Source organism: Rhinopithecus roxellana, chromosome 12, assembly GCF_007565055.1.
Source record: "Rhinopithecus roxellana isolate Shanxi Qingling chromosome 12, ASM756505v1, whole genome shotgun sequence".
Lineage (NCBI taxonomy): Eukaryota > Metazoa > Chordata > Mammalia > Primates > Cercopithecidae > Rhinopithecus > Rhinopithecus roxellana.
The window spans coordinates 15215225-15230724 of record NC_044560.1 but is presented as its reverse complement, the minus strand read 5'-3'; the positions used below and the strand labels follow the sequence as shown (position 1 = coordinate 15230724).

The window sequence follows — 15500 nt, the reverse complement described above, 5'->3', positions numbered from 1 at the left end:
AACAAGAACAAAACTCCATCTCAAAAAAAAAAAAAAAAAAAAATATCTTGACTGTCCTTGGCCTTTTGTTCTTCCTTACATATGTTAGGATCAGCTTAACAATTTCTGCAAGCAACCTATTGGAACTGTGATTGGAGGTGCCCTGCAATTATAGATTCAGTGTGGATTGACATCTTTCTGATATTGAGGTTTCCTGCCCAGAGAAGCTCCCTTGAGAAGTGTGACCTGGGCTCTGGAGTCAGACCTGGGTTAGCATCTCAGTTTTGTAATGGAGAATAAGTGCCCCACAGGGACAGGGGGAACATAGAAATCACTTCATGTCTCTGCGCCTCAGTTTCCTCAATTGTGAAACAGGGATAACAGTACTGCCTACTTCACTGATGGTCATGAGGATGAAATACTGTGTGTGAAGCACTCAGCACCGTGTTCAGCACCTAGTAACTACTCAATGAGTAGACCTGCTATTGGGAATGATTATGCCCTGCTGCTCCTCTCATCAGAATTGGTGTCTGCTTCCTGGACAGTTTGCCAAGGATGCTCCTATCCCTGGTAAAAGTTATGGATTCATAGGAGTCCCCAGAGGTCCACTGATTGTAGCTGATGGGAAACCCATCAGGTGAGACCATAGGCGTGATGAGACCCACAATTTCCAGCCACCTCCCAATATCTTCCCCCATACTGTCCTAGGAGCTCAGAATCCAGGGCTGCACTCCTAACTCAGGCTCAGTAAGGCATGGGGAGTGGTAGTTGCTCTTTGCTGCAGTAGGGAAGGGGAAGGGAGCATGACTTCCTAGGTCCTCAGTTCCAGGCCAGTTTGGGAAGGAACTAGCCTGCTGACACTCCAGGCTATTAGGTTGGCCAGGATGGGAAAGACAAAGGCAGAGACGATGAGATAACGAACAAGATGAAGGGAGTACATAGACAAAATAGCATCCTGGAAGAGATAGATGGTCAAGGCCAGGAGCTCCATGGAGGTCATCCTGCCATGCTCCTGCCTCTAAGCTCACTGATGCTCAAACCTTTCAGACAATTAGGGGTAAAGGATAGCCATGCTCAAACTGTTAGCTTCTCCTGAAGACACCATCTGATCTGCCACCTTCTTCCCTCTCTGGCCAGCAAGAAGAGGGGCTGAGAGAGCCCCCAGAGAAGGATGGGTGTAAAGATTGTGTAGATACTCACCAGGCAGGTTAAGGGCGCCATCCCCAGTAAGTAGCAACAGCAGCAGCAAAAGCCTCTGGGTGCCTTATCTGTGCTGCTGATGGTCCTGGAGGGTGCCGGGAAGAAGTCCTGGCTTGAACAGGGGAATAGATTAACGGCTCCAAGACAGTAAGGCACTGCTGGCTCTGGTGCTGCCTCTTATCTGCCTGCTGAGTGGCTTTTCAGAGTTGGAACCAATGCTGATGGGAGGAGGATGGGGGGTGGGGTTTCCCATCAGCTGCAATCAGTGGACTTCTAGGGACTCCCATTCCAACTGTTGGATATCACCATGGCCCCTAAGTGTCAGGCTTCGCTGAACAGCAGGCAGATGTCCAGGCCTTCTAGGCTATCCCCCAACACTTGCATCCCAGGGACATAGCTGATCCCATTGGTCTTCCACTTCCTGGGATAAGAGGGTATTATTTGATTTTAGAGATGGAGATCAATCTCACCCTCTCCCAATTGCACAGATGGGGAAAACAAGGCCAAGTGACCCACTGAAGGACCAGAACCCAGGTTTTCTGTCTTCTAAGGCAGCTCTTTCTATTGCCCGTAATTGCCACAGTTTTCTGACTGTCCCCAGATTGCATACCTGCTGAGGCTCTCAAAGGCCTTGAGTATGAAGATCCCAGATGGGCTTCACGGGTCCTAAGTTCCCTGTCAGACTTCATTCACCTGATCCACAAAATCCTCCTCTCCTCCAGGAAGCTGCCAGGTCCCACACTTTAACCAATCACTCTCCATTGCCCTGGGATGGAGCTGCCTGTACTTGTGTGACTTGGTCATTGGTGATCCCATCAAACAAGGGCTCCCTAGAGTGAGGACCAGTCTCCATCTTCTGACAGGGAGAGAGCAGGTAGGGCCATCTCCTTCATCAGACAGGGGCTCCCTCCCAGAGGACCAGACTTTCGTCCGTAAAACTTAGGACCCTGAGGGCAAAGGTTATATCTCTACAATTAAGTCAGAAATTTTTAGGGGTGCAGTTCTCCCTCCCATTAGACTGGAGGCTCTTCAGGGCAGTCTGTGACTCTCCCACCAGGGAAATGGGATTTTGAGGGGCATAATCTGTCTTCCCTATCAGACCCAGGCAAGTACCCCAAGGAGTTGGCGATCCACCAGTCAGAGACATTGATTCCAACACAAAACTTTATTGTCAACACACAGATGTCTGGCCCTACCGGCCTTGCCTTTCTCTTCTTGGTGCTAGGGCCCACTGAGGCCCCCCACCAGCTCTGGGCAAGAGCAGGGGGCCAGGGATCCCCATCTTTAGGTCAAATCCTGGCTGCGTTGGCCAGCACCCCCTTCTGTGCTCATCCTTGCTGCTAGGGTTCCCACTCTCATCATCCAGCATCCTTCTCTGTCCTGGCTCCTCTGGACCTGGGGCTCACAGGCACCAGCCCTGCAGGTGCTGCCACCTTCACAGCCCCTGGCCTCTGCCCAGGTGTAAGGGAGAGGATGGGCTCTGGCCAGGCTCTGCCAAGCCACACTAAGGACACAGGAAGACGCAGCGGCTGGGCGTGTGTGTGCAGGCCCCTTGGCTCCCATCCTGGCCTCTCAATGGCTGTTCTTGCGTTTTTGAAGGAGTATTTGTGAGCTAGAGTCATGAACCTGCAAACCAAGAGGTCTTCTTGTTAATCCCCCTCCCCTGATATGGCAGACTCCGTTACTCACCTCCTCCAGTCTCACCAGCTTCCTCAGTCAGGCCTCCCAGGAAGTTCTTCATAGGTCTAACTTGAGCCTACCTAGTATCCCCTCTGAGTTTGGGAGCCCAGGGTGTATCCCACGCAGATGGTGTCGAGGTAGAAAAAGAAACTAAGTAACATGGGTGGTGCCTTTTTCTCTCCAGGAGCTCTGGAGGCAGCTAGTTTTATGCACCTTAGATAGGATCCTGGGGTCCTGTGCCCACAGTATACTTACAGCCTAAGTGTCTGCCACTAGGCAGGCACTGAGCTGGCTCGCGCTACACACACTAAGAAAGGGTAGGTTTGAAGGTGCTAGAGATGAAACTGGCTGGAAGGGTGGAGTCACTCCAAGAAGGAAAGTACAGAACCTAACCAGATAGGCAGTGACAGTTGGGGTAGGTGGAAATTTAAGAGGCAGACAGCCAGTCGCGGTGGCTCACGCTTGTAATCCTAGCACTTTGGGAGGCCGAGGAGGGTGGATCATGAGGTCAGGAGTTCAAGACCAGCCTGGTCAAGATGGTGAAACCCTGTCTCTACTAAAACTACAAAAATTAGCCAGGTGCCATGGCAGGTGCCTGTAATCCCAGCTACTTGGGAGGCTGAGGCAGGAGAATCGCTTGAACCCAGGCGGCAGAGATTGCAGTGAACCGAGATCACGCCACTGCATTCCAGCCTGGGCGATGGAGTGAGATTCCATCTCAAAAACAAAAAAAGAAAAGAAAAGAAAAAAGGAAAAAAAATGTGGGGTGGTGGTGGTGAGGGGGACCAGATCTTGGAATAGACAGAAACTTTGACAAATGGTCCAGAGGCCCGGCTGGGCATTTGCACCTGCGTGGAGTGTCAGGGCGAGTACTGATTGGGTAGGAGAAGGAAGGCACACCTTTTCCATGTTAACGAGCGCACTGAGCAAGTCTCGGTGTTGAGACATCTGGCGGATGTCCTTGGATGACGTAGTCTCCAATGATCTGCTCGTCGAAGACTGCCTTTGCAACACCTCTGCCTCCTGCTCCTGGTTGAAGCGGATTGCACGCACCTCCTCCACAATCCTGGGGGTGGAGCAGTGAGTGCCTTTCAGAAGGCTGCAGGGGAGGGAAGCAGCCCTCCCACCTCTTCCCTGGCGTCACCCCCGCTTCGCTCTCCCACACAGCCCTGACAGAGACCCAGGCGGAGCTATGCCCTTATGTGAGATGGGAGGAACTCAGAGTCTGGATTCCAGCTCCTCCACCAATAGGGTGGGGGACCTCTCTAGGGCCCAGAGTCTGCCTTCTAAAATGGTGAGGGTGTGAGGCCAAAAGACTCCGACACTCCACCCAGCCTTGACTCACATGACTTGGGGGCACCCCCAGTACCCTCCCCTACATGTTGAGTTCATCTCTGATCTCCTTGTACTGCCTCAGGTTCTCCTGTATTGCCTCAAGCACCAAGCAAAAGTTGTCACACGTGTTTTCTGAGAGGTTGGACAGGGGGCCTCCCACAAGGGGTTCCTGGAGGAAACCAGATTTCTCCGAGCGGGCGACCACACAGTGCACCAGTGGCAGCTGGTCATTCTCCTCCTCTTCCTCTGCGCCTGTCTGGGAATCGGGAGATGGAGAGGGGTCAGGACAGCTCAGGCAGGCGCGCCCCCGGCACTCCTTTCCTGCTTGGCTTCAGGATGAGTCTCTTAGGATCCCAGGGTTCTAAGGCCCTCATTTCAGCTCTCACCAGTCTTAGCCTTACTGCCTTGCTGGAGGAACCCAACTTTAAATGCACATGCCCTTTCCCCACTTCTTTAAAAATTCTCACCACTTTTCAAAATTTAGCCCTGCCCTAGATTTCAACCCTGATAAACCCTACCCAGCAAATTTATAAAGCCCTGCCTACCCTCAAGCCCAGACCTCCAGCACTCCACTCTTTTAGAAGTACTCCACTCCTTTCCCCAACCTTGTGGAAGTACTACCCTGAGTGAATAATATGGTAGCTAACATTTATTGAGTGCTTACTATGCACCAAGCAGTGTTCATTTACCCATGAACCCTCATAAAATAACCCTATGAGTTAAGTACTATTATTATTCCCATTTTACAGAAGAAAAAAATTAAGGCTTAGATGGGTAAATGCCCCAAGGTCACCCAGCTGCTCAGTTTTGAGTTGCCATAGAAATCTAACATCTAGAAAATCCACGGGCAGATCACGAGGTCAGGAGATCGGGACCATCCTGGCTAACACAGTGAAACCCTGTCTCTACTAAAAACACAAAAAATTTTGCCAGGTGCTGTGGCTCAAGCCTGTAATCCCAGCACTTTGGGAGGTCGAGACGGGCGGATCACGAGGTCAGGAGATCGAGACCATCCTGGTGAACATGGTGAAACCCCGTCTCTACTAAAAAAATACAAAAAACTAGCCGGGCGAGGTGGCGGGCGCCTGTAGTCCCAGCTACTCGGGAGGCTGAGGCAGTAAATGGCATAAACCCGGGAGGCAGAGGCTGCAGTGAGCCGAGATCACGCCACTGCACTCCAGCCTGGGCGACAGAGCGAGAGTCTGTCTCAAAAAAAAAAAGAAAATCCACACCCCTCAGAAGCCCCAGTTGGTGGGTGGGTGGGCACTCAAGATGTGGGGCTGCTGCCTCCAGGCCTCCAACTTGGCTTTCTCCAGGCCCTTGATTATGCAAGCACACACATACATGCACATATGTTCAAGTCTGCTCTCATACACACCCCTTTTCCTCCCTTCTGCCCTCCCTATCCCACGCACCTCACTAAAGGTAATTCGTTGCTGTTGTCCCTGCTCTTCTGCCTTCATCATTTGCTCCAGGTTGGTGGTCACCACGATGACAAACAGGTTGATGCCAATGAAGGCACCGATGGTGATGAAGATGGTAAAGTAGATGGCACCCCCAATCTCCATTGCATATTCCCTCTTCTCTGTCCTGCAGATGGCAGGCAGGGGCCCCATCATTTCCCTGGCCCTTCAAGCCTGAGTTTCCTTATCTATGAAATGGGAAAATCATCCCAAGGCCTGCTAGGACTTCTGCCTGTGTCACTGCTGTTGTGCAGATCCCATTCCCTACTCCTGTCTCAATAGCTACTCTCTACTAAGCACCTGCTGTGCTGCCAGACAGTGGGCTGATTCTCTAACCAACCCTGCAAGGTGGGGACATGCACATCAACACTGTTAAGTTTAATCTATTAGCTACACTCCTTTTTTTTTTTTTTTGAGACAGAGTCTCGCTCTATTGCCCAGGCTGGAGTGAAGTGGCGCGATCTCGGCTCATTGCAAGCTCCACCTCTCGGGTTCACGCAGTTCTCCCACCTCAGCCTCCCAGGTAGCTGGGACTACAGGTGCCCGCCACCACGCCCGGCTAATTTTTTCTTTTTTTGAAACGGAGTCTCACTCTGTCACCCAGGCTGGAGTGCAGTGGTGCGATATCGGCTCACTGCAACCTCCGCCTCCCAGGTTCAAGCAATTCTCCTGCCTCAGCCTCCTGAGTAGCTGGGATTACAGGTGCCCCCCCGCCTGGCTAATTTTTGTATATTTAGTAGAGACGGGGTTCACCTTTTGGGCCAGGCTGGTCTTGAACTCCTGACCTTGTGATCCACCAGCCTCAGCCTCCCAAAGTGCTGGGATTACAGGTGTGAGCCACTGCACTTTGTTTTTGTATTTTTAGTAGAGATGCGGTTTCACTGTGTTAACCAGGATGGTCTTGATCTCCTGACCTCGTGATCTGCCCACCTTAGCCTCCCAAAGTGCTGGGATTACAGGCGTGAGCCACCATGCCCAGCCAGCCTGATTTTTTTTTTTTTAGACAGTCTTGCTCTATTGCCCAGGCTGAAGTGCAGTGGAGTGATCTGGGCTCACTGCAAGCTCCGCCTCCTGGATTCATGCCATTCTCCTGCCTCAGCCTCCCGAGTTGCTGGGACTACAGGTGCCCGCCACCACGCCTGGCTAATTTTTTGTATTTTTAGTAGAGATGAGGTTTCACCGTGTTAGCCAGGATGGTTTCGATCTCCTGGCCTCATGATCCACCCGCCTCGGCCTCCCAAAGTGCTGGGATTACAGGCATGAGCCACCACGCCCGGCCCCAGTCAGCCTGATTTTTATCCATTATCTACGTCATAATGGAGAATGACTGTAGAAGCCCTTTATCTACTGGGCTTCTATACTCACATGTAGAAGATAAAAAGAAATCAGTTAAGGGGGGGGGGTCCTGCTTTCTGGAGTAAACTGGAAAGAAATAGGGCTTAGACTTAATGGAAAAGAGCTAAAAAACAGAACACAAAAATGAATGTGGGCAATGGGTTTAAGAATGAATAAAATGAGACCTGAAGTTCCCAGGAGTTCAGGCAGTTTGGTGGGCTCCAAGGTGGGCTGGGAGGTTGCTCTGTAACCTGAGGCATAACTACAGACCTGCTCCCCTATCCAAGGCCGACTACCCAGCTGGTTAGCGTGATGGGAGAGGTCCCCATGAAAGGGTTGGAATGGGACTCTGAAGTATGGAGATTCAAGGGCGACAAGGCTTCAGGTACCACAAGCCCAGGTATTTCCTTTTCCTCTGTTTAAAGACCTGGGAACTCCTGCTTCCACTGGGCCATCCTCATCCCAGTCCCTGGAGCTCCCACTCTCAGGGAGAGCCCTTACACCCTACCGGCTTCCCTGCCCCATAGGTGGGGTGAGACTGGAAGTCCCACCGGCACTCACTGGAAGTCACTGTAGATGTCCACCCAGCCATCCTGGGTGATGCAGATGAAGAGGGTGTACAGCGCAACCTGTATGTTCCGGAAATGCTTGGGCACAAATGCACCAAAGAGGGTTACCCCAAACACTGAAAAAACCTGTCAGAGAGAACAGAGCCCCACCCTGACTTCACCAAAGGACCTGGAAATTGGACACGCGAATGTCATGCAAATGTACGCTGCCAAGGAAATCACAGGGATTCAGGCCCAGGGGCCTCTCTGCTCGTCCAGATACCCCTCTATTCGCAATGACCCAAGGGCCCTATTCAGGGAAGGGAAACAGCTGGGGGCGGGGGCAGGCACTGACCAGCATGAAGAAGAGGATGAGGACCATGATATTGGCCATGTCAGGCACCGACTGCAGGATGACGCGGATGATCCGGGCCAGGGGCTCCACCGCCATGCACACATGCACCAGACGAAGCGCCCTGTGGCAGAGCCTCTCAGGGGTGCTCCTAAGCCCTTCCCAGCCCCCTCCCTCCTCATTACCCCCACCAGCTGCCCAGAGAGGTAAAGCTGATCTCCATCTGGTCGTTATCCCCCCATCTCATTCCTGGGTTCCAGATAGGTCCCCCTCATTTCTCCAGAGCTCCCAGCTCACCTGAGAGTATAGTTGATGGAGGGGATATTGATTTCATTAATGAAGAACCGCAAGAGCAAGATAAAGACGATAATGAAGTTGAGGATGTTCCAGCCGTCCTGGGGAGTAGGCCAGTCCCAGTGGGGTCTGTCAGGCCCAGCCTGTGGGGGCATCCTAGGTCTGCCCTCCCCACATCCCAAGGATGAGTGCTCAATGTCCCTCTCAGAGCAGGGCCAGTCAGCTGCCATCCACTGCTGTTACCCTGCCGCCCCCCAAACATGCCACAAAACACACGTGTACTCTCTGTCCCATACATGTGTCAACAGCAAAATGCAGTCTCAGAGACACACAGCAAAGACCCTTACAGATACACAGCTGGTCCCTAAGCTGAGTGCCCGCCTTGGCTAAAGCATGTGCAAAACAGCCTTGCCCTACAGTTAGGTAACCTGAAAACACTTGGCTGTTCCTGTCTTTGGGTGACACACACTACAATTAATAATAAACTGAAAATGGATACTAGTAAAAACATAAGGAATACTGCTTCAGTAGCCAGTTCTGAGGTGAGATAGCTCTCACAGCACAAGAAAGGAAGACAGGCGGGCCGGGCACGGTGGTTCATCCCTGTAATCCCAGCACTTTGGGAGTCTGAGGCAGGTGATCACGATGTCAGCAGTTGGAGACCAGCCTGGCCAACATGGTAAAATTCCATCTCTACTAAAAATACAAAAATTATCTGGGCATGGTGGCACGTGCCTGTAGTCCCAGCTACTCGGGAGGCTGAGGCAGGAGAGTTGCTTTAACCTGGGAGGCGGAGGTTACAGTGAGCCAAGATCGCACCACTGCATTCCAGCCTGGATGACAGGGCGATAATCAAAGAAAGAAAGGAAGAGAGAGAGAGAGAGAGAGAGAGAGAGAGAGAGAGCAAGAAAGCAAGAAAGCAAGAAAGAAAGAAAAGAAAAGAAAGAGAAAGGAGGGAGGGAGGGAAGGAAGGAAGGAAGACAGGAAGACAGGCACAGTTTGCAAGCCCTTTGTCCAATAAGGCACTTACACAGGAATGAGGTGGGGAGGAGGAGGAAACTCACAGGTATGGAAAATCTGAACAAGGATCACACTTCTAGAAATCTGATCCGCAGATACTCTGGTTAAGGTACAAAGTGACAATTTGTATACGGCTGAGAAGAACCGACATGCCAGGTGCAGTGGTGCAAGTCTGTAATTCCAGCACCTTGGGAGACTGAGGCGGGAGGATTGCTTGAGCTCAGGAGTTCCAGACCAACCTGGACAACATGGTGAAACCCTGTCTCTACAAAAAAATATAAAAATTAGCCAGGGGTGTTGGCACGTGCCCCTGTAGTCCCAGCTACTTGCAGGGCTGAGGTGGGAAGATCACTTGAGCCCAAGAGGTCGAGGCTGCAGTGAGCCTAAATGGGTGTCATTGTACTCCAGCCTGGGCAACAAGGGTGAGACTCTGTCTCAAAAAAAAAAAAAAAAAAAAAAAAAAAGGAAAAGAAAACCAACGTGTCCAATGATCAGAAGAGACTGATTGGGTAAATGATGGCACATTAAATTCGTTAAGTCAATAGAATACTATGTAGCTATAAAAATAAAAATGAGGCCAGGTATGGTGACCCTTGCCTGTAATCCTGGTGCTCTGAGAGGCTGGTGGAAGAGGATCGCTTGAGGCCAAGAGTTTGAGACCAGCCTGGAAAACATAGCAAGACCTCATCTCTACAGAAAAAAAAAAAAAAAAGAAAGAAAGAAAAATGAGAAAGATCTCTATGCACTGATATAGAAAGATTGTCAGGATCCATTCAGTGACAAAAGTAAAGTGCAGAATAATGTTTATGCTATGTTACTGTTAGGAAAGGGAAGACTGAGAGTATATACATACTTGCTGATTATTGTAAAAATAAATACTGGGTGGATGCTATAGTTTGAAGGCTTATCCCCTCCAAATCTCATGTTGAAATCTGATGTTCAGTGTTAGAGGTGGGACCTAATGGGAGGTGGTTGGGTCATGAATGGCTTGGTGCCATCCTGAAGGTAATTAGTGAGTTCTCTCAAGAGCTGCTTGTTAAAAGGAGCCTGGCGCAGGCCAGGTGTGGTGGCTCATGCCCGTAATCCCAGTACTTTGGGAGGCCAAGGTAGGCGGATCACGAGGTCAGGAGATTGAGACCATCCTGACTAACATGGTGAAACCCCGTTTCTACTAAAAATACAAAAAATTAGCCAGGCGTGGTGGCAGACGCCTGTAGTTCCAGCTACTTGGGAGGCTGAGGCAGGAGAATGGCGTGAACCCGGGGAGGTGGGGCTTGCAGTGAACCGAGATTGCATCACTGCCCTCCATCCTGGGTGACAGAGCAAGACTCTGTCTCAAAAAAAAAAAAAAAAAAAAAAAAAAAGCCCGGCATCTCCCCTCTCACTCTGTCTTTTGTTTCCTCTCTCACCATGTGATCTGCACATGCTTCACCTTCTGTCATGAGTGGAAGCAGCCTGAAGCCCTCACCAGAAGCAGATGTTGGCACCATGCTTCTCACACAGCCTGCAGAACTGAGAGTCAAATACAACTCCTTTCTTTATAAGTGATTCAACCTCAGGTATTCCTTTATAGCAACACTAAATGGACGAAGACAATAAAAAAGAGACTACAAATATAAAAACATTACCTAGAAAGGATAGTGGTGGGAGAAAGGGGATGAGGGGACAAAAGAGAAGCAAGAATTCTATCTGTACCTTTCAATATAGTTTTGACCAGCACGTATCTGCATTAAATATTCAAAAAGAAAACTTTTTTTGGAAACAGAATCTCACTCTGTCGCCCAGACTGCAGTGCAGTGGTGCAATCTCAGCTCACTGCAACCTCCGCCTCCTGGGATCAAGCGGTTCTCCTGCCTCGGCCTCTAAGTAGCTGGGATTACAGGCGCCCGCCACCATGCCCAGCAAGTTTTTGTATTTTTAGTAGAAACGAGGTTTCACCATGTTGGCCAGTCTGTCTCAAACTCCTAGCTTCAAGTGATCTTCTTACCTCGGCCTCCCAAAGTGTTGGGATTACAGGCATGAGCCACTGCAGCCAATAAGAAAACTATATTTAATGGGGAAAAAAAAGTTCTTAAATGTATTGAGGACCCAATAAGCACAAGTCCTGCTGGCCTCTCGTACTGAGTCTGCACCTTCACATGCACAAGGAGATACAAGCCTGCCTGTCTGCAGATCCACCCGTAGATCCATTCAGTATGTAGCTCCTGTTGTGTGCCATACCCAGATCAGTTCCTGAGAATATAGGATGCCTGCCCTGTTGGGCTCACAGACTATTCTAAGGGAGATGGATAAACAGTAAATTTTAACTCCATGAAAAAAAAATAGTAATAATAAGTGCATAGCATCATGGAGACACAAAGTAGCGCCTAACCTATCCTGGGAGAGACAGGAAGACTTCCTGGAAGAGAAGACATCTGAACGAGTCTGTAAGTAGGAGTAAAGCAAGTGAATAGGGAAAATCAGATTTTGTAACATGTGGAAATTACATGAAATTCCAATTTGGGTGTCCATGAACACAACCATGCCCACTTCATTTATGTGCAGTCCATGGTTGCTTTTGTGCTGCCATGGCAGAGGTGAGTCATTGTAACAGAGACTGTACAGCCGTGAAGCTTAAAATCTTTTTTATCCGGCCCATTACAGAAAAAGTGTGCTGATCCCTGCTGACCTCTGTAAATTAAGGTAGATGCTCTCAGCCCCATTTCTCAGATAAGGAAGTCAGGTTTGTCCAAGACTACAGAGCTGGGGAAAGCTGGAGCGGTGATTGGAATTGGAGCCCAGGCAGGCTGCACTTCTAGTACCAGTTACTTTCTGCCGCGTCATACACATCTCAGAACTAACACACTCTGTCTATACACACACACATACTCACACCCTCAGTTTGTAGGGCCAGGAGTACAGGGGCAGACTGGGTAGTGTGCAGTCCCCAGGGGAGAGTAGGGGCAAAGGGCTCCAGATCTCACCTTCCAGAAAATCCAGAAGCCATTGAGCCAGCCGAGGAGAACTTCACACATAAGGATGGTCAGCACAATGTCATCTATGGTAGAGAACAACTCATAGTGTTTCTACATGGAAGACAGAGAAAAAAGAGGGGCAGAGAGGTCAGTGGAGCAGGGCCTGGGCAAGCCGGCAGGGAGAGGATGTATGTAGGGGAGGGAAGGCCCATATCACTACTGCTCTTGGTCCTCAGCATCTTTGTCACTTCCTTTAAAACACACTTTGCATGTGCGTGCCAGGCACTGTGCTGGGACTATCACATATCACTTCATGTTACCATGACTGTTGTCCTGCAAAGTAGGTTTTCTTCCCGTCTTACAGAAGTGGAATCAGAGTGGTGCCTGTGTGTGCACAGCTAGTTGATAAAGATGGTTTTCTGACTACAGACTTTTGTCCCTAACTTCTAGAATAGGGATATTTTGGAGAGGGAGGTAGGAGAGGCAGAACAGCCTCCAGGATTGGGAGGAAAAGACCTGGTCCCTGAGGGTAGAGAACACCAAGCTCCATCTGTCCTAACCTCTCCTGCTATTCCAGCTCTCCAAATACTCCAAGTTAGGCCTGACCAAACTCCTGGGTATCCTGCCACTCATGGGTCCAGGACATGCACCCTGGATGGATGAATTGGTAGATGGGTGACTGGGGTCTGCCCAGAGCCCAATTCACTTTCTCTCAATCTCGAAACTCCTCCTTCAGCTTCCTTATGGCTGCAACCCCACTAACAGCCCCCATAGTGCCCGACTCCACCTAGCAGTCCCAAGTCACCATGTCTCCTCTCTTTCTTTTCTTTCTTTTTTTGTTTTGTGACATCTCAGCTCACTGCAAACTCCGCCTCCTGGGTTCAAGCGATTCTCCTGCCTCAGCCTCTCAAGTAGCTGAGATTATAAGCACCCACCACAACACCCGGCTAAGTTTTGTATTTTTAATAGAGACAGGGTTTCACCATGTTGGCCAGGCTGGTCTTGAACTCCTGACCTCAGGTGATCCACCCACTTCAGCCTGCCAAAGTGTTGGGATTACAGGTGTGAAGCACTGCGCCTGGCTCAAAAAAAGTTTTTAATTAGCCAGGTGTGGTATCTCGTGCCTGTAGTCCTAGCTACTTGCAAGGCTGAGGCAGGAGGATCACTCGAGTCCAGGAGTTCAAGGCTGCATTGAGCCAAGATGGTGCCACTGCACACGAGCCTGGGTGACAGAGTGAGACCTTGTCTCTAAAAAAAAAAAAAAAAGAAAGAAATTAAAACATCAAGGATAAGTCACACTGAACTTCAAGTTGGACACAGAGAAGTCTCTCATATGCTGTTTTTCCCCAAAGTCTCCCCCACCTCTCTTTGCCTGGCCAACTCCTACATGCTCTTTTTTTCTGTTTCTTTGTTGTAGTGACTGAGATCACATCCTACTTTTTACTCTCAACTCCAGTGTCACTTTCTCCAGGAAGCCAGCTCTGATCCCCTAGATTAGGTTCAAGTGCCTTCGTTGAGCCTCCATATACTCTGGGTGCTACTTGGGCACTTGTAATGACAGTTTCTGTGTGTCTGAGACAGGACCCAGTTGTGCTTATTATCCCTGGGACCCTGGCAGTCTGCACAGTCAGTATCTGGCACTGAGTGATTCTCCTTTAGTAAGTGCTCGTTAGAACTGGATACCCCTTCTCCACAAGGCACCCATTTGCCTCCCTCTCCTCACACCATTCTTCTCCTGTCCTTCCTGTACAAATCCAATGCGTTCCTCAAAGCCAGGCTGCAGAGCCCTCTCCACCATGAAGTCTTCCTTGATCTCCAGATTCCTAGAAGGTCATAGCTGACAGACCCGTGAAGAGCACCCAATCCAACCATCATAGACAGATAAGGAACCTGAGGCCAGGAGAGTTCTCGCCCCAGGACCCCCATTAGGGTTAGTGGGGCAGAGGTCATGCTGGCGTCCCACCTGGTCTAGGTAGGAGTTGGTGCGGAGAGCGATGGTGATAGCGTTGATCACCAGCAGCAGGGCCAGCAGCAGTTGGAAGGCGGGGTGTCGGAGCAGCTGCTTGATGTACATGCGAGTGATGTACTCCTGCATGTCCCAGGTGTCCTGGGAGAGGGCAGGACCTTCCTTCAGGCAGGTGTCACCAATAGGAAGCCTCTGCCTGGAGGTTTGCTCTTAGAGAATGGGGGTCCCTGGGGCCCACTCTAGAGGGGCAAAGTCACCTGAGAGTGGATCATGGAATGGAGACATCAGTGTAGAGGTCACTATTTAAATGGCCACTAAAAGTGGGTTACTATTGGGGGATTTTTGTGGAAGTCATTGCCAGAGAATCTCTTTGGGCTCTCTGATAGTGAAGATGATCGTTATATAAGGGTTCCTATGGGGGGCACTGCCAGAGAGTTACTAACATATCAAGGGCAGTCACTCAGGGATCAGTGCTAGGGAGGGTCCTCTGGGGGCGTTTAGATGGGAGAGGGGGCAGAGTTACCACGAGGGTCTGCTGCCCATGAGCACAGCTGCAGGAGGGGCCACTGTGGCGCGGGAGCTATCCTTACCGCTTTGTTCATGATGTCCCGGCGGTTGATGAGCACCTGCTCCTCTGGCCGACCGTAGGACTCGTGAATGGTACTCTGCAGGGGAGAGGGGCGGCCCCTCAGTGCAGCTACTCCCCCTCCAAACCCCATACGGTCCTCCTGAGTCCCGCCCCCCACCATGAGGCCTGTGTGGGAGGTCCACTGCTGCCACCAGGCCTTTTCATTATCCCTCATGGTTGCTCAGTCTCTTCTTTCTCCTCAAAGAATCTTCACTCCAAGTGGTCTCACTCCCCCTCCTGGTTATATCACAGAGGCCTCTGTGACCTCCAGCCTTCTGCATTCTATTGAGGAATTCCAACCAGGAGAGAAGCTCCTCCCAGGATGCTCCTGGGAGGAAGCTCCTCCCAGGATGTCTGGGGATGCTGTAGGGATGCTGGGCTGGGGTTGGAAGTCAGAGGCTGATGGGAGCAGGTCAGATCTCCTGTGCAGCCTGGATGGAGTCATAGGGACATGTCCCTGCCTTGGATCCAGGAGGTGGAGGTGAGGCTGGAATGAGGAGTGGAGAAGTGTTTTCCCCAGGGCCTTCCCAGGGCAGACCTCAACCTGCACCCCTCTGTACCAGCTGCCCTGTCCTACCTGCCCAGTCTCCAGGACTGTCCCCACCACCTTTCCATGCAAAGTGCATTTCCCCATCTACGAAGTGAAAGTTTCTCCTTGTGTGCCCCTGGGGAATGGGGGTAGGAGATCACCATTAGCCTTCAAAGAGCTGGGGAGAGGTGGACCCACCATCCTGGCAGGCTTGGAG

General features: G+C 50.7%; 1 protein-coding gene across 1 annotated transcript; it reads right to left on the bottom strand.

Moving 5' to 3' along the window:
- Positions 1–2751: 2751 nt before the first annotated feature.
- On the bottom strand, positions 2752–14955 carry CATSPER4 (cation channel sperm associated 4). The gene is made up of 10 exons (XM_010355676.2): positions 14717–14955; positions 14124–14267; positions 12170–12271; positions 8190–8287; positions 7896–8016; positions 7554–7687; positions 5610–5784; positions 4239–4450; positions 3760–3925; positions 2752–2805 (listed from the first exon to the last, which is right to left on the bottom strand). Exons 1-10 carry the CDS (start codon positions 14927–14929, stop codon positions 2752–2754), a joined length of 1419 nt encoding a protein of 472 aa, XP_010353978.1. The 5' UTR covers positions 14930–14955.
- Between the last annotated feature and the right edge of the window lie 545 nt (positions 14956–15500).

Excerpts from the sequence above, each read along its gene's own strand:
- CATSPER4 (XM_010355676.2), bottom strand. The coding sequence starts at position 14,929 with ATGAGGGATAATGAAAAGGCCTGGTGGCAGCAGTGGACCTCCCACACA. Across the intron at positions 8,017-8,189 it reads TCCATCAACTATACTCTCAG|GGCGCTTCGTCTGGTGCATG; the intron begins GTGAGCTGGGAG and ends GCTCTGCCACAG. Across the intron at positions 4,451-5,609 it reads AACGAATTACCTTTAGTGAG|ACAGGCGCAGAGGAAGAGGA; the intron begins GTGCGTGGGATA and ends CCCGATTCCCAG.